The sequence below is a fragment of the Cricetulus griseus genome (genome assembly GCF_003668045.3).
Source record: "Cricetulus griseus strain 17A/GY chromosome 1 unlocalized genomic scaffold, alternate assembly CriGri-PICRH-1.0 chr1_0, whole genome shotgun sequence".
Taxonomy (NCBI): domain Eukaryota; kingdom Metazoa; phylum Chordata; class Mammalia; order Rodentia; family Cricetidae; genus Cricetulus; species Cricetulus griseus.
Window position 1 is genome coordinate 247,199,076 of NW_023276806.1, and position 27,998 is coordinate 247,227,073.

Consider the following 27,998-nt stretch of genomic DNA (forward strand, 5'->3'; position numbering starts at 1 on the left):
AACTCCCGTCATGCCTCGCGATTGTGACCTGAGGGCCCCTGAGTGGACGCGCTGGAACTACGGCTCCCGTGACGCCCCGCGATTGTGACCTGAGGCGCTCATTGGTGGGCGGAGCGCGGTGTCCGACGGGAGATGTAGTCTCCCACTGCACTGGAGCGGTCTCCTGGGGCAACGGCATCCCCGGGCCTTTGCTTTGCGGCCGAAGCCCGTGGCTGTCGTAGCGGCAGGGCAATGCGGGAAGAGATCAACGCTGGTACTGAGCTGACCTCACAGTGAGCACCTGGGTTAGCGGGGTAGTGCGGGGAAGGGAACTCCGTTCCCGAGCCTTAGTTTCCCGGTCTGGAGGGCGCAAGAACGTGATCCCGTAGGGCTTGCTCAAAAAGGGGAGGAAACCGAGCGGCGGCAGTGTGGCATGCTTAGCTCCTTTGTGTGTTTTGTCAGTCGTCTGAGACCGCGTCTCCGGTAGCCCACACCCAGGCTGGCCTGGAGCTCCCTGTGTCATCGAGGCTGCAGCACTTTCCAGGTGCTGAGATTGTGGTCGTGGCGTGCTCCACCGTGCTCGTGAATATATTAAACTTCTTTAAAAGTATATACAGTAAAAGTTTTTACATTTGTTTGTTTGGTCAGAGGACAAATTACAGGAATCAGTTCTCTCCTTCCTTCCACCATGGGTTGTCAGAGTAAACTCGGGTCGTTGTGGGCAGTGAACCAGTGCCCTTGCCTCGCTTTTCAGGTTGAATAGTATCCTACCTTCTGCATTCCCTGCTCTCCGATTCACAGTGGTTCCTGGACATCTGGCTTGTTTCCCAGTTTTGTATTTTGTGAATGATCTATGCAGCAGTGCCTTCATTTCCATTTCACTTGGGCCCCTTTGGAATGGCTTACATAGTAACTCCAGGTCTATCACCTGTATCTTTTTCTTTCTTTTTTCCTTTCTTTTGTTAATGTGTGTTCAAACTCTTAGCAGTCAGTATGGTCTTCTGCCACTTGGGCGCTTTGGAATGCAGGAGAGGAACGGAAGGGAATCTCTTAAGAAGCCGTGCTGGACCAGTGAGATGGCACAATGGAAAGGAGCCAGTGAGGGGGAGAACCAAATGTTCTGTTGTTTGTCTTCTGACCTCCACAGGTGTGAACACACACTAAATAAAATGTAATCAAATCTTTAAAACAATTTTTTTAAAAAAAAAGAGGAGCTAGAGAGATGGCTCCGTGGATTAAAGGTGTGTGGCATCACAGCTGACTAAAAGAAATACTTTTAGGGGGCTGGAGAGACGGCTCAGTGGTTAAGAGCACTGGCTGCTTTTCCAGAGGTCCTGAGTTCCATTCCCAGCACCCACATGGTGGCTCACAACCATCTGTTATGAGATCTGGCGCCATCTTCTGGCCTTCATGGATGCATGAGGAAGAATGACATATACATAATAAATCTGAAAGAAAGAAAGAAAGAAAGAAAGAAAGAAAGAAAGAAAGAAAGACTTCTAGACAGGTAGTGGTGATGCTTCTTTAATCCCAGCAGAGGCAGGCAAATCTCTGAGTTCAAGGCTGGCCTGGTAAGTTCCAGGACATCCAGGGCTAAACAGAAAAACCCTGTCTTGGAAAAGAAAGATGAAACAAAAAATAAACAAAGTAAACAAAGTAAGTACTTTAAAAAACTAAAAATGCAACCTTGGTTTTCCTAGAATGGCTTCCACAAGAAGGCTCATTGGCCCTCCTCGTGGTGTTTTTGACTTCAGTGATATGTTCTTAGAGGACTCACGGATGGAAGACATAAGAAACATACAAGCCCAAAGTCTTGGCCAAGTGACACCCGGGCAGAACCGAATCCTAAAGAGAAACCAAAGGATGGATGAGAAATATTTGATGTCCAAAGAGGAGGCCATGCTAGGGAAGGGGCCAAGGTTGGGCTTGAGGCCTCCCACCATCACCTCCAAAACCAGAGCCAATGAGGCCCTTAGGAAGCTGGCCCAGATTGAAACCAAGATCCGGAGTCGGAAGCAGACATCCATGGCTTTGTCTGACACAGAGTCTGACTCGAAGACCACAGAGCTGCATCTTCCAAAGGGGAAAGATGCAGCATCTGCAGCTCCTTCTGAACATCCACACAGAACCTTCCAGAAACAAGTCTGTAAAACCCCCACAACAAAGAGCAATGGGCAAAATGGGAAAGGTAGCAGGTTTCTTAAGAAGAAAGAGCCATCCATTGAGGCTAGGTCCCCGGTGCCCACAGTGGAGAAAGGGAAGCACATCCCACCACCCAGGCAGAAAGAACCTGCTAGAAAATGTGATGCTCCCGACAGTGATGAAGAGGAAATTAAAGCATTGCTTGGAAGCTTGATGGACTCTTCTAGAGAAGAAGAAACAAATAGGAATCACCAGCTCACCAGCACCAAAGTCAGCATGATTGACCATGGAAAATTGTCTTCGGTAAGGTTTTCTTTTGTTGGTTTCAATGTTTTAAGTTTTTTGTCATTCTGGGGATGGAACTGGTTTTGCAAGTCCCGAGCAGATGGTTGGCTCAGAGACCCTCCCATTTGTATGTATATGTGCATCTGTATTGTGACGACCCACGAGTGCCTTGGTGCCTACAGAGATAGGTAGAAAGAAGAGGGCATTGATTCTCTGGAGCTAGAGTTAAGAGAGGGTTGTGAGGCAACCTGATGTGAGTGTTGGGGACCAAACTCAGGTCCCCTTCAAGAAAGAACAACAAGTGCTTTGTCCTAGTTAGTTTTAATTGACAGCTTGACACAACCCAAGCCACCTGGGAAGAGAGAAATCAGTTTTGAGGAATTGTCTTGATTATTTATTGATGTGGAGGGCTCAGCCCACTGTGAACTGGAGGTGCCTGAGTGGTCTTGGGATGTGTGGGAAAGCTAGCTGGGTGGGAGCAAGCTGTTGTATGGCACCATTGCCAGGGAGATGTGAGTAGACCTCTCACCCCAGATAGGGATCCAGTGACAAAGGTACAACCAGAACCTAAGTCCAACCTGGAGAACGAATAAGTTTACTGGGGACACTTACAGAAGTAGAAGTAACTAAAAGACAGCTGATGACCAGAGCCCACCCCAGAGTGGGTGACAGCTCACAGTCATAAATACAAATGCTGGGCAGCACTTTGGCCATTTGTTCACATCATTTACCAAAGCCACAGCTCTCGATTTCCTCAAGCCTGATCCTTCCCACCCCCCACTCCCCCACCCCCGCCCTGGGATTTGTGTAAGTTCAAAGTAGCAGTTATGAATGTCCTCTGTGGAGGGGCCTTAAGTCCACTCAGGAGGCGGTTTCTACCTCTGACCACTTACACCACTGACTCAACAGCTGATAGACAGGTCTTGCCTGGCACTGCCGTCATAAACTTGAGGACCTTGGGTCATGCTCCCCCCAGCACCCTGAGTACCGCCTTGTGGCACTGCAAGAGTGAGCCCTCATGGAGGGGACAGTTTATTTTTGTTGTTGTTTGTGTGTTTGTTTTTTAATGGAGACAGGGTATGTAGACCAGGCTGACCTTGAACTCACAAAGATCCTCTTGCCTCTGCTTTTTGAGCACCTGTTTTATAGGCGTGCATCTGGGCAGGTACACTTTTGCTCAGTCCTATCCTTACTTTTTTTTTATTTTTTTTAATTTTTTGGTTTTTCGAGACAGGGTTTCTCTGTGGCTTTGGAGGCTGTCCTGGAACTAGCTCTTGTAGACCAGGCTGGTCTCAAACTCACAGAGATCTGCCTGCCTCTGCCTCCCGAGTGCTGGGATTAAAGGCGTGCGCCACCAACGCCCGGCTCCTATCCTTACTTTTCCAAGTCTTGCAACCAAAGCGTGTGATATCTTCAGCAGTCCAGCCTCCCCATCCAGTCTTTCAATGTGACCAACAGCTATGACAGTTGTTTTAGGGCCTTCCTAGGGAGGTCACCTGCCCCAGCACTGGGATTTTCACAACCTTATTGCTCTCACAAGACCTCCTTGTTCACTTTGTTGCATGTGTGGGCTGCAGTCACCTTGTGGGTATCAGCATGTCTCCTAGAGCTCACAGCTGTGCTGGGTTGTACCCTCTGTGGATGGGTTCTGTCTCTCCTTCAGGTGCTCTCCCACATGTCTCATGAAGGACTCTATTTAGGACACACATGCATTAGTCTTGTATTCTCTATGTAGCAAGAACCTTTTTACAGAGGACAACAAGCTAAGTTGTGAGTGGCCATCTCGGAAGTGCAGTTACAGACGTAAGAGTGCTGAAGCACTTTGGAAGTCCCTGGTGTCTGCTCTGAGCAAGTGTCAGGTGACTGCAGGTGCTTGTCACTCAGGGAGACCCTGGAGCAGCTCAGCTCAGGAAGGCTCTAGCCATTGCCACCTGCTGGCTCCTCTGGGGCTCTTTCATAAGGCCTCCATCCGCTGTGGTCACCCACCGTGAGCTTGGTGGCAGTGCCTCTAGATGGGACCACCGGGGTGCTGTTGCCCAACTTGGCTGTACCTGCATTGGCCTCCTAGGCTGGGTGAAGAATCTGAACCCAGGAGAGAAACTCAGCCCCTGAGATCCTTCTGCTCTAGCCATGCCCAACCCCATCATCATCTAAACATGTACCTGACTTCCAGAAATGGCTGATCAGAGAGAAGTGTGTGGGTGTGACACGTGCTGGTGTGTGGGAACCAGACATCAATCTTGGCTGTCCTTCCTCAGCCGCTGTCCACCTTCCTTTCTGAGATAAGTTCTTCTTGGCCTGGGGCTCACTGCTGAGCCTAGACTGGCTGGCCTGTGAGCCCCAGGCATCCTCAGATGTCAGCCTCCCCAGCACTGGAATGAAAAGTGTGCACCTCTATTCCCACCATTTGGGGATCAAATTCATGTTTTTGTGCTCACATGGCAGGTACCTTACTTAGTCATTGTCCCTTAGAGTAGATTTTTTTTTAAAAAAAAAAACATTTATTTTCGAGTGTGTGTTTGTGCATGCATACACACCTGCTTGTGTGTGTACATGTGTGTGCATGTGTATACATGTGTGTACTTGGAGCTGAGGGGACAACTCCCCAAGGTACATTCACTTCTGTCCACTATGTGGGTCCCAGGGATTGAACTCAAACTTTCAGACTTGCAGAAGTGTCTTTGCTCCGTGAGCCATCTTGCTGGCTGAGTCACCCACCCATCAGTGGCTCTGTGAGATGGTAAGAGTTTCTGTGATTTAAGTTTGGTATCTTCAGTCCTTTCTTTTCACAAAAGTAGGATCAGACTTCAACTCAGCCAGGAGTCCCATCTCTGCTCAGTGTGGACTGTTCCAGCTCAAAGCCTTCTCGTCTCTTCTATCGGCTCGACTCCCCATGGACTCTCAACACTGGAGACACAGTCTCCCTCACATCCTCACCTTCCGTCACAAATGACCTTTCAAAATCAGCATCTTCAAAGATGGGGTGCATCAAGCTGGCATCCTCCCCCAGCAGGAGCGAGGGAAGGTCTTCAGAGGAGCCAGTCTCAGAAGCTGCTGATGACAGCCTCCATGGTAACCCATCACTTTGGTGGGAAGGGTGAGGCTACCGTCAGTGTGCTCAGTCTGCTGTCCTAAGGCATTGTTGTGGGCAGTGGGTGTGTAGGTGGCGAGTCCCAACATCACAAAAGGCCTGGGTAAACTGCCAGTCAGTTGAAAATCTTGCTCTTGATGCTGTTAGAGCAGCATTGTAGACATTGAGGCTGGTACAATACACATCCCTTGTTTTATTGAGATAATAGTTTGCCTCGGTACCTCATTTGTCTGTCCTCGTACCTCTACCACTGAGTGTTGAGAAGACAGGCATGTGCCACCAGCCCTAGGCCTGAGTGTTCTTTTCATGTAGCCAAGCCTTGGTCAGAGAAAGGGAAACACACTCAAAAGCTGTGGGTGGTACTGGGGAGACAGCTCAGCAGTTAAGAGTACTGGCTGCTCTTGTAGAGGACCCAGGTTCAGTTCTAGCACCCATGTGGTGACTCACAACTGCCTGTAACTCCAGTTTCAGGGGATATGATGCCCTCTTCTGGACTCCGCAGGCATTGCACACACGTGGTGTGCATACAAACATGCAGACAAACACTCATAAATAAATTAAAAGTTATGGGTGTTGTTGGGTGTGGTGGTGCCTATCTGTCATCCTAGCAGGGGAGGGAGAGGTAGGTAGAGGCAGGAGGACCAGGGCTTCATGGCCATCCTCAGGTACCTACTGAGTTTGACTCCATCTGGGTTATATGGGACCTTATCTCAAAAACTGTCCCCACCCTGAGTTATTTATTTAATCAGTTAATTTAGCAGTGCTGGGTATTGAACTCAGGGCCTCATGCATGCTAGGCAAGTGCTGTATCTCTGAGCTACAGCCCAGGCTGGATAATTCAGAGAGTGGAGGTTGACCTGGCAGGGGGATCTCTGTGGGCTGCGTGGGGGTGTCTTGCTGCATCATCACTGGGCGGGATGAAGAAGGGCAGGAAATGATTCTGTTGAGGGTCCTTGAGGGACAGAACTGACATTTTGATAGATGGCTGTATTCTCCACTTCAGTAACTTTGTAGTTTTGTTCTTTGACAATCTTATACACGTGTGCAGTACATTCTGGGAGTGTCTCCCCACCCATCAATCTTTCTCCCAGATTCATGACTTTGTGTTTTTGAGACAGGAGGGTCTCTCAACATAGCCTGTGTGTTCTAGAACTCACTATCTAGACCAGGCTCACCTTGAACTCACAGAGATCCATCTACCTGCCTTAGTTTCCTGAGTGCTGGGATTAAAGGCATGTACCATCATGCCTGGCTTTACTTGCCTTAAAAGATTTACTTATTTCTGCATTTTATGTATATGGGTGCATTGTCTGTGTGTCCATCTGCACCCCAGAAGCTGATACACATGGTTGTGAGCGGCCATATAGGTACCAGGAATTGAACTCGCTTCCTCTGGAAGAGCAGTCAGTGCTCTTAACCACTGAGCCATCTCTCCAGCCCCTGGCTTCTTTTTCTTTATTGTATGATGTGTGAGGGAGCCCATGGTGCCCATATGGAATTAAGGACAACTAACAATCAGCTCTGTCCTTTTACCCCATGTGGGTCCCAGGGATTGAACTCAGACTGTCAGGCGTGGCTGCAAGCACCTTTACCTGCTGAGCCATCTCTCCTACAGTGCACTTATTTTTTAATTACAGATTTTAGAATTAATATTTTGTCCATTGATGACCTGGTACTGGCTGATGGAGAGAAATCAGATGTGGAACAGAAAGTAAGTATTATTGTATCAGTTTACCTTTTTGTTTTGTTTTGTTTTAAATTAAAGACAGGGTCTCACTATGTAGTCCTGACCAGCCCAGAGCTTCCTCTGTAGACTATACTGGCTGCAAACTCACAGAGACCCATCTACTTGCCTCTGCCTCTGCTTCCCTAGTGCTGGGGTTAAAGGCGTGCGCCCCGCACTTTCCCTCACCTATAGTCATGCATGTACACACTGGTGCACCACATGTCACACACAGGTCAGAGGATAAAACTGGCCTCTCCTTTTACCCTGTGAGTCCTGGGTAGGAGCACAGACAGACTACCAAGTGCGTCCCTCACTTGAACTATCAAGTGCGTCCCTCACTTGAACTATCACAACAGCCCTTATTTACTTTTTTTGCAGTTTTGGGGACAGACCCAGGATGTGGCCTGTGCTGGGCAAGTGATCTGCCTCTCAGCCATACCCACCACAAGTTATTTAAAGTGTAGCGAGTTTGCAGCTGGACTATTCTGTTTAGACCATGGAGCTCAGCCTCAGCAGTCCTGTCCCTCTGGTGACGTTGGCAACATTTAGGGACCTGTTGGTTGACTTTGGGGTACCAGCACCTGTAGAAATGGATTCCAGGGAGACTGCTTAGTGGTCACTAATCCAAAGAATGTTCTGGCTCTCATCTCAAGCGTTCCACAGCTTAGCCAGTGGGTGGTGGTGGCAGTGGTGGAGCACGCCTTTAATCCCAGCACTCGGGAGGCAGAGGCAGGAGGATCTCTGAGTTCTAGCCAGTGTGGTTTACAGAGTGAGTTCCAGGACAGCCAGGGCTACACAGAGAAACCTTGTCTTGAAAAAAAAAAAGCAAAGAGAGAAAGAGAGGAGAGAGATCGACCAAGTCCAGAAGGGACTCCATGGACAAGCAAGGCGCTCAACAGGTGAAGGTGCTCGCATGCAAGCCTGACAACCTGAGTTCAATCCATAGTTCCCACTGACTCCTACCTTTGTCTTCAGAGTGTCACACACGTTAGCATGTGCACACATACTAAATAACACCCATGCTCTCAAATATGCCCACACAGAATAGCACACAAGCACTCACTTGTATGTACACTATTACACATGTGCTCACGTTTGCACACACTACATAACACATGCAATTGCATATATGCACACACACTAAATAAATGTAACAGTAATGTTTGTAAACAAAATGATCAAGCCAGGTCTGATGGACACTCCATTAATCCCAGAACTCGGGAGGCAGAGGCAGGAGGATCTCTGAGTTTGAGACCAGACTGGTCTATACAGTGAATTCCAGATATCTAGGACTACATAGAGAGACTCTTTTTCAAAAATCAAAAAAGTAGTGATCGGAACCACTTTTTTTTTGTTTTCCCTGAAACAGGGTCTCACTATGTAACCCTTTCTGTTCTAGAACTCACTCTGTAGACCAGGCTGGCCTCGAACTCACAGAGATCTGCCTGCCTCTGCTTCCTGAGTTCTGGGATAAAGGTGTGCACCACCACCTCCTGGCTAGAAAAGTATTTTTAATTCTTTTCTTTAGGGAGATTGGGAGGACAGGGTCTCACTTGGTAGCCTGGTCTGACCTTAAACTAAGCAGTCCTCCTGCTTCTGTGTTCCAAGTGATGAGATTACAAGCATTTTCTGAGACAGGGTCTTGTGTAGCCCAGGCTGGCCTCCAACTCATTGTCCTACTTCTGTGTTCCAAGTGGTAGCCCAGGCTAGCCTAGAATCTATGGTCCCCTTGAGAATTGTGGGTCACAGATGTACGCTGCTGTGGCTGACTGAAGGGGCGCTGTTTCAGCTTTCTAAAATCCATGTTGGCTCTGCTGCCGTTGCTCCCTTTAGGAGGAAGGTTCTGGATGGGAAGGGATGTCAGGCAGAGGCTCTCCACCCATGTCATCCTCTCGACTGGAAGAACAGGGGCCTCCCCAGCACAAGAGCTCTGCACTTGAGGGCACGGCCACCGCGGTTGCTGATGAGGAGGGTCTCGCCACTGAGGTCTCAGAGCATCTGGCTGACAGCTCCGCTGAAACTGTGCAGTCTCACAGCATGTCCTGCATGCAGTTTGTGGAGGCTCTCACTGCACTCACGGCCAGCCCAGCTTACTCTGAGGATTTTGAGCCATCCTCTAGATCCTTGGCCTCAGAGGCATCACTCGGCAGGACACAGGACACTTTGTCACAGTATTCTTCCAGGGGGCAGACAGGTCTTCTTTCCAGACGATCCCTATCGAGGACACAGTGGGGCCAAGGGGTGACGAGAGTCGTGAAGGAGACAGCTGTGCAGACGCTTGATCCTGCCTTTGTCTACCAGTGGAGCAAGGGTGAGTGAGGGGCCTATGGGAACCTGGAGCCCAGGCGATGCTGCAGTGTCTTTGGGGGTGGGTGGAAAAGGACAGGTCCTCCAATCTAGACTCGTCATTAACCAGCTTGGGGGTGGATCCTGGTATCCTGTTTCTTCTTCCCAGGACAAGGGTGTTTCTGGTAGCTTCCCAGCTTTGGTTTCAGAACCAAAGACTAAGGCCATTTCAGACCCTAGGCAGACAGTGAAGTCTGTGGACATTCAGGGTGCCACCACAGTGGCAGAGTACTCCTGGTGCCCAGAAGCCTGCTACGGGGAGGGCACAGGAGGATACCCACCCACCAACCTGTCTGCAACCCCCTGCACCCAGGCCTTCACTAGGCACAGTCCAGACTGCACAGTTTCCAAGGGCTGCTGTGCTGCAGGTCATGTGTCTGACCTTAGAGGCCAGCATATTCTGACGGCAGCTCTTCTCGTCATGCCCACGGGTACTTTTCAGGTGTTTCTCTCCTTTCTTTCCCAGCATTGCTCTGGCCCCTTTCCTTAGTCAGCTGCAGGCAGGGTGGCTGCGCCCTCCCACCTCCCTCTCTGCTGGAGAGGGCTGTGGTTTCTACCTGATGATTTTGAATTTGGGGCTTCACTGTATTAGCCTTGTTTGACATTGTTGGGGCCAGGGGCCTTCAGCTGTTCTTTCTTGTGAGGGGCAGGAGCATTGGTGATCAGTTGGCTGTTACTTTGTGCCTGGGAGCGCGCGCGCGCGCACACACACACACACACACACACACACACACGTATGTATGTATGTATGTATGTATGTATGTATGTATGTATGCGTGTCTTTTAGGGCTTTTTGTTTGTTTTTTTGAGATAAGGGTTTCATGCAATCTAGGTTGACTTCAAATTGGACATGAAGCTGAAGATGACCCTGAATTTATCTCCTGCCTCAGCTTCCTGAGTGCTGGGATGACAGGCCTGTGCCTCCACTTGGTGCAGGGAATGGGCTCTCTGCAGACTAAGCCACACCCCAGCCTGTCTTTGGGGAAACCTGAATTAGCTTTTAAAATCAACAGTGGGGACTGGGAAGATGCTTGGTGGCCAGGTGCTGGCCTTGCAAACATGAGGATCAAGGTCTGGAACTCTAGAACCAATGTAAATGCCAGGTAGTTGTGGTGGCCCACCTGTCATTCCAGCTCCAGGAATGAGGCCAGACAGACCCAGAATAAAGTGGGCATGCATGGGGACTCCTGACATCAGTGTCAGTCTGCACACACACACACACACACACACACACACACACACACACACACACACACACACACACACACGAAAAGTAGACAAAAACAACATAAAACTGCCTGTGCACATGTGGTCCTGGATGCCAAGAGGATGAGGCAGGAAGATTTCTGGAGCCCAGAAGTCAAAGCAAACTTGGGTACCATGGTTTCCAAACCTGTTTCCAACCAATCAGTAAGCAATCCAGAAGGAGACAGGATGGGCAGCTGCAGCTTAGTTCATTGTACTTGTACTAGAGCCCTTGACCATACTCAACAGCCTGTCTTTGTCTTGGACCAGCTGGAGGCATGGCGGCCATTGGCCCCACCCTTGGAGGCGCCTATGTGGACCCAGCACCCATCGCCAGTCACGTTGTCAGTGCAGATGCTATAGAAGGTAACAGCCTCACTCCTCTCACTCCTTGCATCTCCAAGGCCCAGCCATTCCTGCCGCATGCGACATGTTCTCTGAAGCTTTGCAGAGTCCTGGGGGAGGGTGTTGTCTGCAGCTGATAGGATCTTGTTGGACAGCCTAAGGGTGGCTGGAACCTCTTTCTGTCTCTGGTGAAAAGACACCTACGCTTAACCAAACTCAGGAGTCTGGAAGTAACTCACTGGTGGTCAGCTCATCAGAGAAGCCCCAAGTCTGTCTCAGCCTGTCAAAAGCTCACTTAGTGGGTCATTTTGCCCAACTCCAGTTTTGTTCCCTTTTAAGGGAACTTGGCAATCCTAAGCCTGTAAACAAAGCTTCTTGGGCAGCTGAGGCAGGGGGATCACTTGAATTTATAGTGAATCCCTGTCTCTTAAAATACACAAAGCATGCCGGGCATTGGTGGTACACGCCTTTAATCCCAGCACTCGGGAGGTAGAGGCAGGCGGATCTCTGTGAGTTCCAGGCCAGCCTGGTCTCCAGAGCGAGTGCCAGGATAGGCTCCAAAGCTACACAGAGAAACCCTGTCTCAAAAAACCAAAACAAACAAACAAACAAACAAACAAAAACAAACCATTTTATGTCTTTGAGGTTGGAGTGGGAGTATCGGGTGTAGGGTTTCAGCACATAGCTCAAGCTGGCTTGGTGCCCCAGGTCCTAGCGCCTCATACTCCTCTGCTTGAATGACAGACATGTGCCACCATGCCCAGCTAAAGAAAGATTTTTCTTGACCTTTAGTGGAGCTAATGTATAATTGTTGTGTGGCTAATACAGAATGGATCACAGGAACAGCTTCATTGCTGGGAGGGGAAGATAGGCCAGAAAACAGCAGGTCTTCAGGAGTCTGGACTCAGGGGCAGGGAGGTGTGGGCTGCACGGGTGGCACTGGAGAGCCACTGAGTGACCCTGGGTGGGTGCAGCCCTGACAGCCTACAGCCCTGCGGTGTTGGCGCTGAATGACATGCTGAAGCAACAGCTGAGCCTGACACAGCAGTTCACCGAGGCCAGCCGCCATCTGCACATGTCCCTCCTACAGTCCCTGGATGGGGACTCATTTCACTACCACACCCTGGAGGAAACCAAAGAGGTAACTGGTACACAGCCACATAATGTAACTCTGGGAAGGGGAGTTGTCAGAGACGACCTGAGGCTGGCAATGGGCCTGGGGGTGCCCGTACTCTCAGGATGGGGCTTCAGACATCTCACTCTGGACACCATGTCAGGGGTGACGCCTGTGTCCTTCCAGACCAGACAGGCTGCAGCTGCTTGTTTCTTGGGCTAAACTCAGTAGAGCACCCTTCCTACTTTCTCTTCCCTTTCTTTCTTAGTGGAGACAGGGTTTCTGTGTTGCTCTGGACATCCTGGGACTCACTCTGTAGACCAGGCTGCCTAGAACTCAGAGATCCACCTGCCTCTGTCTCCCAGAGTGATGGGATTAAATGCATGTGCTGCCACCACCTGGCAGGGTCTCACTCTTGCAGCCTAGGCTGGCCTCAGACAATGGCAAGCCCCCTACCTCAGCCTCCCTCTAAAGTGCAGGCATTCGTCACTATGTCCAGTTCCAGTTCCATTTGGTCAGAGGACACCTGACAGGAGTTCAGTCTGTCCTTCCATGTGGACCCTGGACATTGATGTCAGGTCATCAGGCCTAGCAACAAGTGCTGTTATCCCACTTAGCCATCTTGCAGATTTTATTTATTTATTATGTCTTCTGCCTGCATGCCAGCGGAACGCACCAGATCTCATTTAAAGTGGTTGTGAGCCACCATGTGGTTGCTGGGAATTGAACTCAAGACCTCTGGAAGAACAGTCAGTGCTCTTAACCACTGAGCCATCTCTCCAGCCCTCCACATTACTTTTGATGGTTCTTGCTGTATAGTCCAGAATTTCATATTCCCCAGCCTCAGCCTCCCTCCCAAATGCTAGGATCACATGTGTGTTCCACCCCTCAGTCTCTTACCCTAAGATGGATACCTTCCCAGTCTGACCATGTTCTTCACTTGGGGCAGTCTGTGGCCCAGCCTCACCACCCATCGTTCTATTTACCATCCTGTGTCCTACAGTACATCAGGTGTCACAGACCCGCACCCCTGACCATGGAGGCTGCCCTTCAGGAGGTGAAGGAGGAGCTTAAGTCCTAGCAGGTGAGACTTACCTGGTTACCACGGTCTACCTCATTCATGTGGGGGCAGGCAAGGCTGGGACCTCCCAGGCAATCCCTGCTCAGTAACAACCATATATGGTTTCTAAGCCCCCATCTACACAGTGGCTACCATGCAGACCCACCATGCGGACAGCTGACGACCTGCTACAGGCTATTCATAGCGGGACAGAGGTATGAGTCAGCGCAAGTCAGGCATCTGCATCATTCACAAGAGGACCAGCTGCCCCACGGGAACATTCCATGCCAGGTACTGAGACAGGTCTTTTGAGCATGGTGTCCGACACAGCCTGCGTCTACCCAAGAGCAGCCTGCGCAATGCCCACGTGCACCTCACCCACAGATGGACGACGTGATCTTTTACAAAAGGCTTTATTTGAAGGCAAAACAGTAAAATCCACAATCAGTTGTTAACAGCACATGTGTCTTGCTTGTTTATCCCAAGTCAGACACGTCTGCACACGTCACAGCTATGGGAAATCTAAAACAAAAGTCAAGTGTCTTATGTGGTGCTGAGAAGTTGTAGAGGGCTCTGCATTTTATCGAAAAGAACATTTCAAAAGTCTCTGTACAAATAACTGGCACCAGATTGCTACAGCTCCAGGGTGCTCCCGGGCCTCGCCTCCCTCCCCCTCTGGAAATGGCTGGGGTACACAAATCAAACGAGAGCCAGGAAGTGCTGGCTGGCGCCCTATACCCCATGGCACCCCATGTTCTGGGGTGCTCCTCCCTGGTGTTGGGCTCCCCAGGCAGGAGCTACAAGTTGAGGCGCTATGCTGGGTGGAGGGGCTCTGGAGGCCATCTTTTCTTGACCTGAGAGGCTCAACCCTGTGTCCTCAAAAGCTGTGTCCAGGTAATAGCAAACAGCTAACATTTGAGGAAAGGGATAAAAATACACCTAAATGATAAACTGAGAAAGTCAGGGGTCTCTTAATCCCTGCACCCCAGGGGTCAGCTTTCTGTTTTTTCTAACACAAAACCAGGTGGAACCAAAATGAAATTCCTTCTGGCCTCTGGCTCAGAGGCTGGGCTTTTGAGCTTTTCTGGCTGTCATGTGCAGTACGGTGGCCTTCTTACTACTTGGCTCCAGGCTGCGCAGCACTGTGAGTAGGACTTGGGTTCTGGACTGGGTGTGGGTTTGTCTTGGTTTTGAGCTTTGCTATCCTGGCACTGAGAGGCGGAGATATCTGCGTCACCTCCCCAGGGCACACGCAGGCCAAGCCGGAGCCCCTTTCACACTGAGCAGTGTCGCCCAAGGCCTGTGTTAGTCTTCCTTCTCTTCCTTTCGTGCCCCAAACGTGGAGACTGTATGAGAACAAGGCCGTCTGTCACTCCTACTTTTCCAGCACAAAGCAACATCCACAATGCCCACCAACACTGTTACTCACACTCATCTCGGGCCTTCATTCGGGCAATGAAGGAGTAGCTCTTGTTGCGGCGGTAATTCTCATAAGGGTCGTCCAGGGCCACGCCCACACCCTTGTACTGGTCCCACTTGTCCCGGACATCTCCGCCCTTAATGGGGTCCTGGATGCCCTGCTCCTTTGCCCCGAGGCCACCAGACCCGCTCCAACCTTCAGGGAGTAAAGCACATGCACTTGGCAAGGTTGTGACCATGCCCCCACAGTGTGGTCAGTCGGGAAGCTGGCCCTGGCCCCACACTCTCACAGGACCCCACCATGTGAATAGGCGGGAAGCTGGCCCTGAGGCCCCCCGCCTCCCCCCCCCCCCGTACTCACCCATCTTCACCAGCATTTGATGTCCTTTGTTCTCTTCTCCGAGCCTGGAGTCTGGTATGGGAGGCGCTGAATTAGAACCCAGGCCAGCTGCGGAGCTGGAATCAAGGGAACCATTGGTAAGCCAGTGACCCCTACAATGGGCCTTAGAGCACTGTCAACAGCCAGTTAAGCCAGTAGGAAAGGGCCTGTGGGCTGTCCCAGTTGGTCTGAGTGATGTCACCTGCCCTTTAGCAACACTGAATGCCCCACACCAGTGGCTTACGGTGGGGTGGGGCTCCTAGACCTGGAGCGTCGCCGCCTCCCCGGGGAATAAGACTTGGACCTGGATCTGGACCTGGAGCGCGAGCGGCTTCTGGAGGAGCGTGATCGGCTTCGGCTTCTGTGGGGACAGTGGGACAATGGGGGCCTGCAGGAGCTGCCAACTTGGGCTTTCCAATGCCCCCACATGCCTACCTGGACCTGGAGCGGGAGGAGGAGCGGGACCGGGACCGTGAGCGGGACCGTGAGGAGGAACGTGAAGACTTCGAGGAGCGTGAGCTGGAGCGTGATGATGAGCGACCTCGGCTCTTGGACCTGCTGCGTGACCTGGAGGGGCCGCTGCAGGGGAAATGCCACAATGAGGATGGCCACAGTTGGGAACAGCACACCACATGGCTGATGCCATGAAACCCGCCCAGCTCACCTGTTCCTCTTCTCCTGGCCCTTGCGCCGCCTAGCCCGCATCTTGGCTCGGAAGAACTCGTAGAGGCCATTCTGCTCCCAGCCCTCACTGTAAGACAAGGTCCCCATTGAGAGACCTGGGACAGTCCCCAGGGGCCATAATGGGCAGGGAAGAAGCTAACTAGGAAGCTGCTGGGGCTCTCGTGTCCAGAACTTCCCACTGGGAGGACCTGGTGGGCAGCCGAATCCCAGGTGACCTCATAAACATGCCCATTGCTGTTCTTAGTGGCTGCTGGGCCAAGGCTGCATGGCACATGGCCAGTGTTCCATGCCCAGCATCTGAGAGTAACACATAGAGTGTTCGGAGGATCTAGCTCCTCACCTGCAAGATGACTAGGACGGGGGACTCAGTCAGGCCTGGGGCCCAGTCTCCCTACCTGTTCCTCGGCCTGTCGTGGGAGGGTGGGCTGTAGAAGGCCTCCACAGCTGCCAGCAGCCTCTCGCTGGGTGGCATGGGGGGTGGCAGGCGGATGTCTTTGGGGTCCAGAGGTTTGTACTCGTGGTCCTCCAGCTATAGGAGAACAAAGCTGTTGCCTGTGCCCTGCAGAGCCCTCCCTGGCCACCCAGTGGAAGACAGCAAGGCAGGAACCTGGCCTGACAACACCAGTATGCCCCTTCCTCCCATCCCAAACTACGGCCCCTACCAGTGGACCCAGAGTCACCTTCACAAGGGGAGCCATTAACCCTGCTGGAAGATCGAAGTAGGGCACATTGGGGACCAGGCTGGGGTCATCGTGGTTGATGTGAGGTGGGCCCTGTCGCCGCATGTGGGGGGGCTGGCCATTGAAGCCGTGGGGAGGAGGGCCAAAGTCAGGGTGCTGGGGCCCAGCCCAGGGTGGGTGCTCATTGATGCCAGGGTGTGGCATGCGGTGGCCAGGGTGGTGATGCGGGGGTCCCATCTCTGCAAAACAAAACATTGTCTCCAGCTTGCTGGGGTAGTCAAGTGGGGTAAGAGGGCCAGCGGGGAGGCCTAGAACTCTCATTGATACGGGTGCAGTGAGAAGACTGAAGGACCACTGCTGCACCCAGTGGCAGCAAGCTCAATGTCCACCTCCTCAATGGGAATGTGCTGAGAGCCTTCTCTGCCAGAACCCAAGCACAGGCAAACTAGCAGCTGCCCTCAAAGCTGTAACATCATCACTACCAGGTCTCTGGTGGACTCCAACCCAACTGCCCAGGGTCCTTTGAAAAAAATAGGGAGGACACATGCAGAGAGAGGGAAGCCTTCCCGAGGCCATCCCTGAGGACCCTGTAGTAGGGTGTGGAACTCTACCGCTAAAGCACACCCTTGTCTGTGGCTGCTTTGTGCAGCTCAGGCTGACACGATAACCAAAGAGACACAGGCACAGCCTCAGATGAGCGAGCAGCCAGGGAAGGACAGCGAGGCAAGGGCAGGAAAACAGTGCTGGAAGTACAGACAGACAGGCAAAGTGTGGCTGGCCTGAGTGCGGGCGCAGAGTGAAGGCCACCCTCGTCTGACTATTCTACACCTATCCTATGGCCGTGACTTCTTCAATACTGACAGCCAGGCATGCCTGGGATGATCCCAACAGACCTTCCTACAACCCTACCCACTCACCTGCGGGGAAGTCTCCTTGGGGATAGTCAAAGCGGTGAGGATAGGGTGGCCGCTCAAAAGGGTGACGAGGAGGGAAGTCATCCTGCATGAAGCGTGGTGGGAAGCGGTTGAAGTTGTGGGGGTGTGGAGGCTGGTTGAACTGTGGGTGCTGCTGGTGGGGTGGGAAGGGCCCACGGAAGTGGGGGGGCCGCTGCATCCGGAAAGGCGGCTCACGCTGGGCACCACCCCAGGGTGGTGGCTCATGCTGATTGTTCCATGGTCCTTCAAACTGGTTATTCCAATTGGGGTCCGGCTGGTTGTTCCAAGGAGCATCTCTCTGCCCATTCCAGCCAGGGTCCCCACGCTGCTCACCCCACATGCCCTCATGGCTGTTGTTCCAGGGTGGGCAGTGGGGTGGTCCACCTTGGTGGTGCGGGTATGGGGGCTGCTCTGGGGGCTGCAAGGCAAAGCACAGACATGAACTCAAGGTCTGCAGTTACCTCCCTTTCCTAGGTCCCAACCACCACATCTGCAACCTCACATGTAATGCTGCCTCGGGCCACTGCAAACAGGACCAAGTATGTCCCTCCCCCAGGCCTGACAGGTACCAGATCCCTAGTGGGACACAGCAGGGGTACATCCTGTACCATGCCTCAAAACACCCCTGCAAATTGGGCCACATGCCTTAAAGCCCCTCATCTGTACCGTGAGAGCCCTCTCGTCCAAAACATTGTCTGAAGTAGCCTGGAACACTTGTTCTTGTTTCTTTAAACAGGACAACAGCTGCACGTGGTTCAAGATGTTCCCAGCTACTGACCACTTGTAACATGGATGGCAGACTTTTTTAGGTTGGCACAGGAGAGGCCAACAGGTCCTCCACCACCCGCAAGGCCTAGCAGCAAGCTGCATGATCCACACCAGGTTGCTAGAGTGTTCTCTCTTCTAGCTTCCAAAAGAAGCTGAAGTTGGATTCCCAATAACAGGAATGATTTCTAAGGTACCATGAAGGCGAGATTAGAAGCCTGGTCAGCTCCAGGCTTTTTTTAATTGGGGGAAGGGAGTTGTGGGTGCCGTTCTATTCTAGTTCCAGGATAGCCTGGAATTCAATCCTCCTGCCTTAGCCTTCCAAAGACTGGGATTAGAAGCCTGCCCCTTGGCCTGGCTTTATCCCCCCCATACATCTTACTGAGCCTGCACAGACGAAGTCTGTCACCCACCTCCCTCAAAAGTTCCCATGTGCCCACCCAGTGGGCTCATAGCCCACACTGAGTCATGGGTGTTGTCTACATGGAGTCTGCATTTCTTGTCAAGTAACCCTGATGCTGCCGAGGGGTGTTGAGATTCAGATCTGAGACCTGTAGTTCTCAGCCCAGAGCCACATCCCTGGCACCTGTAAAGTGTCCTCTCTAGTCAGAGTCCCCAGGCCAGGCCCTGTTGAGGGGAAAGTCTGCTGTGCTGATGCTCCAGCCAATCTCACCTAGCAAATTACAGGGCAGGTCTGGTCATGTACCATGTGACCTCTGCCCAGGTCTAGAAGCTTCCCATCCTGAACCACCCAGAGTCCTGGCACTGCAGCCAGCATTTGCGACCTCTGGGAGGAGCTCACCACTTCTGATCTTCCTTCCATCCTTCCCAACAGCTCTGAAAGCTACATGAGTAAGGACAGGCCAAGGAGGACCCTAAGTGGCCCAAACAAGGATGATATGGAAACGGGTCTGCTCCGGCTCCACTGTCCCTGAGCCATCATGACTGCCTACTGCCCCCCAGGTTCACACAGAGCAGGCCTCTTACTTAGCCATGCATATTCCCCAACAGATACCTGCTGTTGACCCCAAGGAGCAACAGGATGAGGCTGATCAAACCAAGGGGGTTTGTTTGGTGGAATCTGCTCATGGGGGCCAGGACCCCGAGGGCCAGCAGCTGCAGGATCCTGGACACCTCCTGAGGCATCGTACTCTGAAGAGCCAGGCATCTGGATGGGAGGCTTGTTGTCATCTAAACACAGGTGACAGACAATGAGAGGTGGCCAGTCAGTAGGAGGAGAGGTTATTGGGTCTCTAGAACCCCCCCCCCAACCCAGCCCAGGACAGGGCTGAACTGTGTTCCTAAGGTCACTGAAAGCCACCACTGCCAATGCCACAATCATCACCCTCTAGGGATATATAGGAGTAGACATTTTCAATGCTCATGACATGTCCCTGTCTTGTCTACAATTTACAGAATTACCAAGTTTTTTTTGTTTTTTGTTTTTTTTTATTTTTTTCAAGACAGGGTTTCTCTGTGTAGCTTTGGAGCCTATCCTGGCACTCGCTAAGACCAGGCTGGCCTGGAACTCACAGAGATCCGCCTGCCTCTGCCTCCCAAGTGCTGGGATTAAAGGTGTGCGCCACCAACGCCTGGCTCAAGTTATTTTTTTAATGACCTCATCGGTATGTTTACAGGCGTGCATATAGCACATTTGTGGTAATCAGAAGGCAACTCTTAGCAGCAGGCTCTCTCCTGCCACCCTATTGATCCTAGGGATCAATCTGAGGTCGTCAGACCCCTGTAAGTGCTTCTACCCACCTCAGTTTAGAGACAGAATGTCTCACTGGATCTAGAGTTCAGTGACTGAGTGAGGGTGGCTGGCCAGCGAGCTCCAGGGATCTGCCTATGTCTGCCTTCCCAGCACAGAGCTGACACAAAAGGCTGTACCCAGCCTTTTCTCTCTCTTTTTGGGTTTTCGAGACAGGGTTTCTCTGTGTAGCCCTGGCTGTCCTGGAACTCGCTTTGTAGACCATACTGGTCTAAAACTCACAAAGATCTGTCTGCCTCTGCCTCCTTAATGCTGGGATTAAAGGTGTGCACCTGACTTTAAAAAATGAGGTCCTCATGTGTGGATGGCAAGCACTTGCTGGTCTAAAACTTGAAATCCTCTTGCCTCAGCTCCCTGGTGTGCATTTCAGACTTTATCCAGGTTCCTTCAGTAGTGGTCCTTTACACATATACACACCACAAGCATAAGATACAGACATGTAAATGTGTATTTTTAGGACTGAGCAGTACACGCTGAGCTCACCCAGCCCTGGACCATACCTTTAACTATGCACCAAATGTGGGTTAAGGCTAGCCTGCCTCCTTCCTTCTATCCTGGGGCCCATGCAGAACAGGCCTGCTGGGAATGTTTGCCTGGTCTGTGGGGCAGGTATCCAGGGGAAGAATGCTCTCTGACATTGTGGGGATTTAATTTTAAGAGGTGGAGGGAACTTCATACCTGGCTGGGTAGTTGGTGGGATGGTGGGGGCAGGTGCTGGGGCTGGGGGAGGTGCTGCTGGTGGGGGTGTGGCCTTCACTTCTGCTTCCATCTGAGGCAGCTGAATCTGTGGCTGTGGTGGCTGCTGTTGTTGCTGCTGTTGCTGCTGCTGCTGGGCCAGGCTGCTGACAAATTCTTCATGCTGTGTCTTGAGGCTCTGGATCTGCTGCTGGAAAGCCAGCTGCACAGGCTGCACCACTGAGGAGTACTCGTTGATCAGAGTGGCCTAGTGGAAACAACACCACCACTCAGGGTACCAGCCTGGGGCCCACAGACTCAGTGATGAAAACATCCAAAGTGGGCACTTTGAGACTGTGCGGTGATAAGCAGGCCCTGCTATGTGGCACTCACCTGGTACTGGCCAAGTCCCAGGGCAGGGCTCTGCAGCTGCTGAATGATGGAGTCATCAAAGTAGCCATTCTTCTCCCAGAGCTGCAAGAGCTGGTGCAGAGGGAGACTTGTGAGGTAAAAGCCATGCCACCTAGCCCCAGCTGCTCACTCACCACCCCACCCAACCCCAGCCGCACCATACCCGGGCAATCTTCTGCTGCTTGTCCTCCTCCACAGCCAGGAAGCTGGTGCAGTAGATAGGCACCACCACCTTCTGCAGGGCAGCCAGCAGCTCCCGGGCCTGCTTGCGCTGGCTGTGAGGGAGAGACCTTCCGCGCGTCAGGGCCCTGGGGCGGGACCCGGCCACGCACCCGTTACCATGCGGCTGCAGCCACAGCACCCTCTCCTCAGGAAATGGCGCCCCCCAACCAGGCAGGACTACCTACAGTGCCTTGTTTTGGTTAACAGGTGGAGTGAAAAAGTGTGCACCTCAGGGCTATTCAGAACAAGGCCTTCACTATCAGAAGGGCCCCCCAGAATGCTTGCATGCATGTAAAGGGTAAAATAGGGATGCTGTGGTCAGGACCTGGTCACAACTGTGACCAAATTCAACAACCTGCTCAGCAGGGATTTCCTGGCTCCATAGGGCCACTGAGGAGGCTTCTTGGAGCCTAACCACCCATGAGGGTTACAGTCAGCCCAAGGCACAGCATTCGCCTGCGATGTGCAAGGCCCTGGGTTTTGTGTCCAGTGCCACTGAGGGAGGACAAAGAAGAAGAAACAGCCGAGGAAGGCCCCTCCAGCTGTGCAGCATGGTGGGTCCAGGCCTCTGGTGTGACAGTGACTCAGCAAGACGGCCCATATGTCGACCCAGGAAAGGTGCACAGAGGCTAGCAGCTTCAGCTCCCACAGCTGAGGTCAAAGGGCAGCAAGGGCTGGCCAGGAGCTGGGTAACAGAAGGCAGTGCAGGAGAGCTTTATGTGAGCCCATGTGAAGAGTGCAGCAGGGAGTGGGAGAGAGGCCATCTGAGCAGAGGCTCTATCCTCAGAGGCAGTAGCCAACCACTGTGAGAGGAAAGGATACAGCGCAGGAGGATGTAGGTGGCAGAGCCACTGCTCACTTCCCAGGGCAGATATGGAGATGAGGCAGGGAGGGGTTGTGTAGGGAGACAGGGAGGGAGAGAGCAGGTCAGCTTCTCCTGCTCTCATGGGAGCAATGCACACTTATCAGGTGTCCTGGCTGTCATGGCCATGCTCAAAGGCAGGGGGCAGTCAGCCTGGCCTACTGTCAGCTTGTGTCACTAGCATGGAACTCCTGCACCTGCCTCTGGCCAGAGTTCTGGGTTCTGGTCTCCTCCATCAACTTCACCCGGTGGCCATGCAGAGATGCACCTACCAGGCCCTAGGAGACTGGGGCCATAGTGCAAAGGAGAATTCTGATAGGCAGAGAGTCAGCAAAAGGAGCCCAGGATACATCAGAGCAGAGGGGAAGGGAGGGGAGGGTCCCCACAATGTAGTGGCCAGGTGCCTGGCTGTGCAGACAGTGGCGGGAAGGGAAGACAGCAGACAGAAGCAGATACGCGATGGCTAGAGAGGTTGCAGCAGAACCCAAGGCCGGCCTTGTGGAGCTGTCAGCCACTGTCCTGGGAGGGCAAACAGGGGCCCAAGTGTGGTGGGTCTGGCAGAGGGTGGTCTGATGAGTTGGGAGACCCTACAGGAGTGGGCTATGGCCCAAGTGATGGCGTACTCACCAATGGTGCAGCACATCATTAATCAGATAGATGAGGTGCAGTCGTAGCTCAAAGTGTGCTCCATCAGCGGTGATGCGGTTGCGCAGGTGGCCTGCCATCAGCTCGCAGTGTGGTGGGGACTTGGCATTGCTGAACATCCAGTTCTTCCCAGCCTGAGGATCAGGCCAGGATGAGTGGGTGCTCGGTCAGGCAGGTGATGACACCCCCACCCCACACTGAGCCTCACCGAGATGGCATCCTTAGTGCAGGTGTCAATGATGGGCTGTAGCAGGTTGTCAAATTCGCTCATGTCCAGCTGTGTCTCTTCCAGCAGCTTCTGCATCTGCTGCTCCACTGCATGCGCCACAGCTGCAGTCACTTGCTCCTGGGAAGGCCACAAGGGACAGGTGGTGTGAGCAGGGGCCCTAGCAGACACAGTGGTATGTGTCTTTAGTATATGCCAAATCCTTTGACAGCCCACTGCCACAGCAGGTGGAACAGGCAGGGGATAGAGCTGGCTTGAGCTAACAGAAGGTGAAGCCAAGAAGGCAGGGTGCTTGAGAACCAAGCAGGCAGAGCCAGGCAGAAAGACTGATTCCAGGACAGCTCGAGCAAACACTGTCTCAAAATCAAACCGAACTAAACCCAAACCAACAAATGGGAGTAAGTATTGGCAACCAAGTTGGTTAAGACTTAGAAGCCAGTTCTGGTGCCCAAGACCTCACTGTCCAGTCTCTGACTCGTGGCAAACATCCATGCATGCTGTGTGAGGGGCAAGTGAGGAAACGCTGAGTGGGGCTGGTACTCAGGACCCTAGGTCACTGCTTTCATTTTCGGTTCTTATCCCTCAACAATTTGGCAACAGGACCAGCCTAACAGATGGGGCCAATAAGGTCCCTCCCTACTTACTGAGCCTGGTAGGCACCGGGCCACCAAGTGGTAGCATCCACAGTGGGTACAAGTCCATCCAGAAACACCTGTGAATGACCCACAGTCCTACGGGAAGGTGACCCCATGGTCGCTGGCCCGACAAACAGCTGTACCTGGCGCAGGGCCAGCAGGTGCTGCTCCTGTTGCTGGAGACTCCACTGGCTCTGCTGGATGAGCTCGTCCATTGATGGGGTTCCCTGGGCCGGAGTGAGGGGTGCCGTGGGAGCCAGCGGAGGTTGTGGCAGAGGGGGCATGGCTGCGGTTGGTTCCAGCTCTGGGGCCTGCTGCTTGCAGATGACTAGTAGGAGAGAGATGGGCCCTGTGAGCATATGGCCAACCCCAGGCTCCCTTAGATGCATCAGGTTTGGCCTCCATGAAGGATCTGATGGAAGAAGGCTAGATCTACTCTCCACCTCAGAGGGCCAACCTGCCTGTGCTTTCCTCTGTTGTGCCTGGCCTCCCTGGAGACCATCAGAGCTGCCTTTTCACCACCTCCTCACCACACAGGCTGAACCTGCCCATCATCTCTTCTCACCCAAGCGGAGTTACTATGGACTGCAGGCCATGGCCATTGATGTAGATGTGGCACCTCTCCCAGGGATATGTCTGTCCCATGTGACTGGTCCCTAATCTCCCCTTTCACTCAAGACACATTCTGGAGGCCTGGACAGCACACACAGGATTGGAGTGGCCCCAAGACCGGCCCCACCTTCTATGGTGATCCTTCCAATCTGCAGCCCTCGGACCAGCATCCAGAGTCCATCTAGCTTGAACCACCAATAATACACTGGTATGACAATAAGTGTCTGGAGCTGGCAAATGCCCCAATGCTAGCCAGATGAGGTATCAGTGTATCTGAAGAAGAGGGTCCCTGCTTGCAAATAGGACTTCAACAAAATGGCCTGCTTACCCTCTACTTCTGGGCCCTGCCTGGTCCCAACAACATAGCCACACTCTGGGAGTCTCTAAAGCTCACCCATAGGAAATGGCCTTTGAACAAAACCAAAGAAAGTAGGTGTCACTTGGACCTTTGTGGCACCCCAAAAGTCTGCCTGGTTTAAGTTATAAATCCCACACTCTTTTGGGGAGGAAGCTCCACTTTGGAGGAGCCAATGATGGCCTGGGCCTTTGCTCACGGCACCTCCTCCCAGTCTAAGTCTGGGTCTTGCTCCTATACTCTAGCCTGGTACAGCGGTGCATCCAGATCAGGGTGTATGTAACCCTCACGCTAATCAGCAGCAGTGTTAGCCATACCTCTGCCTGTGTCTGCATCACACCTAGTAAAGAGCTATGTCCTGCAGCAGAGTGGCCCCTCTGCACATAGCAGACAGCAGCCTGTGGAGCAGCCCTGCCTTGAGTGATAATCTATGGGATAGGCAACACCCCACAGCTCACATTATTTTTTTATTGTACTTTACAAATATAAGGTCATGGCGGTGGTGGCACACACCTTTAGTCCCAGCACTCGGGAGGCAGAGGCAGGCAGATTCTCTGTGAGTTAGAGACCAGCCTGGTCTACAAGAGCTAGTTCCAGGATAGGCTCCAAAGCCACAGAGAAACCCTGTCTCAAAAAACAAAGGAAAAAAAAAGTTTTAAGAAGCAAACTGAACACCAGTCCTTTACCATAGAGCTTGCAAAGTATCATTCCAGACCAGCCCAAGGTTTAGTGATAAAATACTGAGTAGGCTTGCAGCCCCTTCTGAGCCTAACTTCAGGTGATGCTCATAGCTCCTCAGCAAGCAGATCCTCCCTACTCCATGTCTCTCTCCCTTGTGACCAAACCCAAACCCTCTTCTGGACTTCCACTGTCCACTGCCCTCAGCCTGTCTCCCCCTCCCCCCAACTTGCCCAAGACTCTCTCCAGTTTGCCCCTGGCTGCCCCTGTCATGTTCAGTATATCATACTATGGTATGGCTCTCGGATTTGTCTTCCTGTCCCCAGCCCCCAATCTGCCATGGTTCCTACACACTTTCCTTTCTTTGCTATAGCACTAAGCCTATGGCCTCAACAAGTGCCGGTCCAGGTGGGAAGGGTGGGTAGGGACTTCCTGTGTAGCTCTTAGGGATATTCACTCCAAGGCATTGTCAAAGCTTCCTCCCACTTTGCCACCCCTCACCCATCCCCCAGGGGGTCAGTCTACCTGTCCCCACACCCATCCATGCTGAACACCTTCCCAACTCCAGCCTGTTGTGTTGGAACCTGTTTCAACCCACTTGTGGCTCTCTGCTGCCTTAGGGTTATGAACTTGGTGCTCTGGGGCTAAGGAATGATCAGAGACACCCTGCTGGTGACATCAAACAGCTGACCTCTCTCAAAACTAAACAGGAAACAAAACCTTATGACTGACAGACTCCAGCCCACCTTGGTATATCAAAACTCTCCATATTAACGCCCCCCCCCCCAAGTTCACACGGCCATCGGTGGCTCCTCTCTGAACACATGGCTTACTCATGCCTCTGTGCTCCATGGGCTCAAGTCTAACTGTCCTAATAGCTTTCTACCAATCATCCACAACACACTGCTAGAGCACAACAAAGAAAGTATTTGGCAGCAGAGGACTGTGGCTCAGCAGCTATGACCTCTGAATATCCATGGCTTTCCAAGGGCAGGCACTCATTTCAACAGCCCATTCAGAGGCCAGAGAGCTACCCAGGGTATGACAAATGTGAGTCCTGCCCTCAGGACCCATACCATCTGCTGACACATTATCATTCAAAACTGGGGTATGCTGCCTTACCCTTGTAATCCCACCACCTGAAAAGCTGGTTTACTTTGAGCTGGAAGCCAGCCTGGGTAACTTGATGCCAGATCAACTTGGGCTACAGTGTCAGACCTTCAAAGACCAGCTGTGCTTCTTAACTCTTTATTTTCTTTTTTCCAGTTTTTTAAGACAGGGTCTACATTCCCCAGCCTGTACTGTAATTCGATATGTAGACCAGGCTAGCCTTAAACTCAGAGATTCACCTGCCTGTGCCTTCTGAGTACTGGGATTAAGGGGCTGACCCACCACACTTGGCTCTAAAACTTTTATTTTTACTATTTTTTAAAATCAGGCTTTTCTTGATGATCACCTAGTTGGGCATTTAAGATACAGTTAGGTCCAGAGGAGTGGTGCACATCTTTAATTCCAGCACTTGAAAGGAAGAGGCAGGCAGATCTCTGAGTTTAAGGGCGGCCTAGTATACAAACTAGCTCCGGGACAGTCAGAGAAACTCTGTGTCAAAACCATTAAAAAAAGAGAGAGAGAGAAAAAAAAAAAACTAAAGAAAAAACTTCTTGATCTATGTATCTGAAAAGCACAGAAACCTCTGGCCTCAGCCTGCAGAACGGGCTACACAGTTCCTGCCCAAGGAAGGTACAAGCAAGCCTCTGCTTCCCGCCTTCCTGCAGAAACCGTCGTCCCCTCTGCAAAGACAATCCAGGAACTCTCGACCCGGCGCCCGGGAACTGAATCTATGACCCTTCTATGACTCCTTTATGACACACAGACTCTATCTCGGTTGCAGGGCCCCGGGAATGACAGAAACAACAGCGGAAACACCACCGACCGGCTTCGCAGAGGACCCGACAAGCGACCCCAAAGGAGGCGGCTGCGGCGGGGCGGGGGGACTCACGCTGCTGCTGCTCCAGAGCCAGCTTGCACTTGTAGTAACTGTAGAACTCGCCTCCGAACAGAAACGAGAATTTCGGGTTGTCTTTCTGCTTCTCCATCGTCATTTTCTCGAACTCGGGCCCGTTGCGCGCCACGAACTGAGCGAGCTTGTCGATGACATTTCGAAGCTCCTGGTCTGCAGGACGGAGGAAAAGGCGTCAGTGGGAGCAGCCCGAACCCGGGGACCGGGCCGGGGTCCTCTGGGGCGGGCGGGCCGCGGCGAGGCGGCGGTGTACGGGTCCCGAATGGGGCCAAGCGCGCGCGCTGGAATGCGGGACCCACGGGGGAGGCCGCGGGAGGAGCGGCGAGGCCGCAGCGCGCTTCGTCTCTGACCCGGGAACTCGAAGAGGCACGGCCGGCCGCCGGGGGCCCGCGGGGAGAACCCAACGACCTCCGCTCAGGTTCGGGCCTCACCGTCTGGCGGCAGCGGCATCTCCATGGCTGCAGCCGCTGGGAACGTCCTCCGGAGCCTCACGATCGCCCACCAGCACCGGCCGCAGAAGCCGGCCGGAAGTGGCGCGAAGGGAGCCGTTTACGACGACCTCGAGGGCCGCTTCGGCGCGCCATTTACGGCCGTCGCTAGGAAACCCCGGAAGTGAGGACTGGAGGAGGGCGGGAAGAGGCTGCGTGAGGAGTCACGCGCGGGAGGGCTGGCGAGGCGCATGCGTGGGAGC

At 52.7% G+C, this 27,998-nt stretch overlaps 2 protein-coding genes across 12 annotated transcripts; one reads left to right on the forward strand and one right to left on the reverse strand.

Annotated features, from left to right (window-relative positions):
• The first annotated feature begins 138 nt into the window (after nucleotides 1-138).
• C1H19orf44 (chromosome 1 C19orf44 homolog) lies at nucleotides 139-13,790 on the forward strand. Of its 6 annotated transcripts, none has more exons than XM_035450445.1 (9): nucleotides 139-272; nucleotides 1,680-2,424; nucleotides 5,205-5,478; nucleotides 7,135-7,208; nucleotides 9,057-9,534; nucleotides 11,085-11,180; nucleotides 12,134-12,300; nucleotides 13,277-13,357; nucleotides 13,441-13,790. In XM_035450445.1, the coding sequence occupies exons 1-8, from the start codon at nucleotides 232-234 to the stop codon at nucleotides 13,352-13,354; spliced, it is 1,953 nt and encodes a 650-aa protein (XP_035306336.1). In that variant the 5' UTR covers nucleotides 139-231; the 3' UTR covers nucleotides 13,355-13,357; nucleotides 13,441-13,790. The 6 variants fall into 6 exon arrangements, with proteins under 6 accessions (XP_035306336.1, XP_027250675.1, XP_035306338.1 ...); XM_027394874.2 differs by having other exon boundaries at nucleotides 13,465-13,790; XM_027394877.2 differs by having other exon boundaries at nucleotides 160-253; nucleotides 13,465-13,790.
• Cherp (calcium homeostasis endoplasmic reticulum protein) lies at nucleotides 13,731-27,880 on the reverse strand. 6 transcript variants are annotated; one of them, XM_035450442.1, is made up of 19 exons: nucleotides 27,739-27,880; nucleotides 27,287-27,460; nucleotides 23,786-23,970; nucleotides 22,990-23,127; nucleotides 22,764-22,915; nucleotides 21,216-21,327; nucleotides 21,035-21,124; nucleotides 20,645-20,909; nucleotides 19,211-19,386; nucleotides 18,097-18,210; nucleotides 17,413-17,848; nucleotides 16,496-16,734; nucleotides 16,211-16,344; nucleotides 15,796-15,882; nucleotides 15,567-15,710; nucleotides 15,376-15,492; nucleotides 15,114-15,208; nucleotides 14,763-14,948; nucleotides 13,731-14,679 (listed from the first exon to the last, which is right to left on the reverse strand). In XM_035450442.1, the coding sequence occupies exons 1-19, from the start codon at nucleotides 27,761-27,763 to the stop codon at nucleotides 14,639-14,641; spliced, it is 2,910 nt and encodes a 969-aa protein (XP_035306333.1). In that variant the 5' UTR covers nucleotides 27,764-27,880; the 3' UTR covers nucleotides 13,731-14,638. The 6 variants fall into 6 exon arrangements, with proteins under 6 accessions (XP_035306333.1, XP_035306332.1, XP_035306334.1 ...); XM_035450441.1 differs by having other exon boundaries at nucleotides 21,216-21,360; XM_035450443.1 differs by having other exon boundaries at nucleotides 21,216-21,360; nucleotides 27,658-27,777.
• Nucleotides 27,881-27,998: the final 118 nt, after the last annotated feature.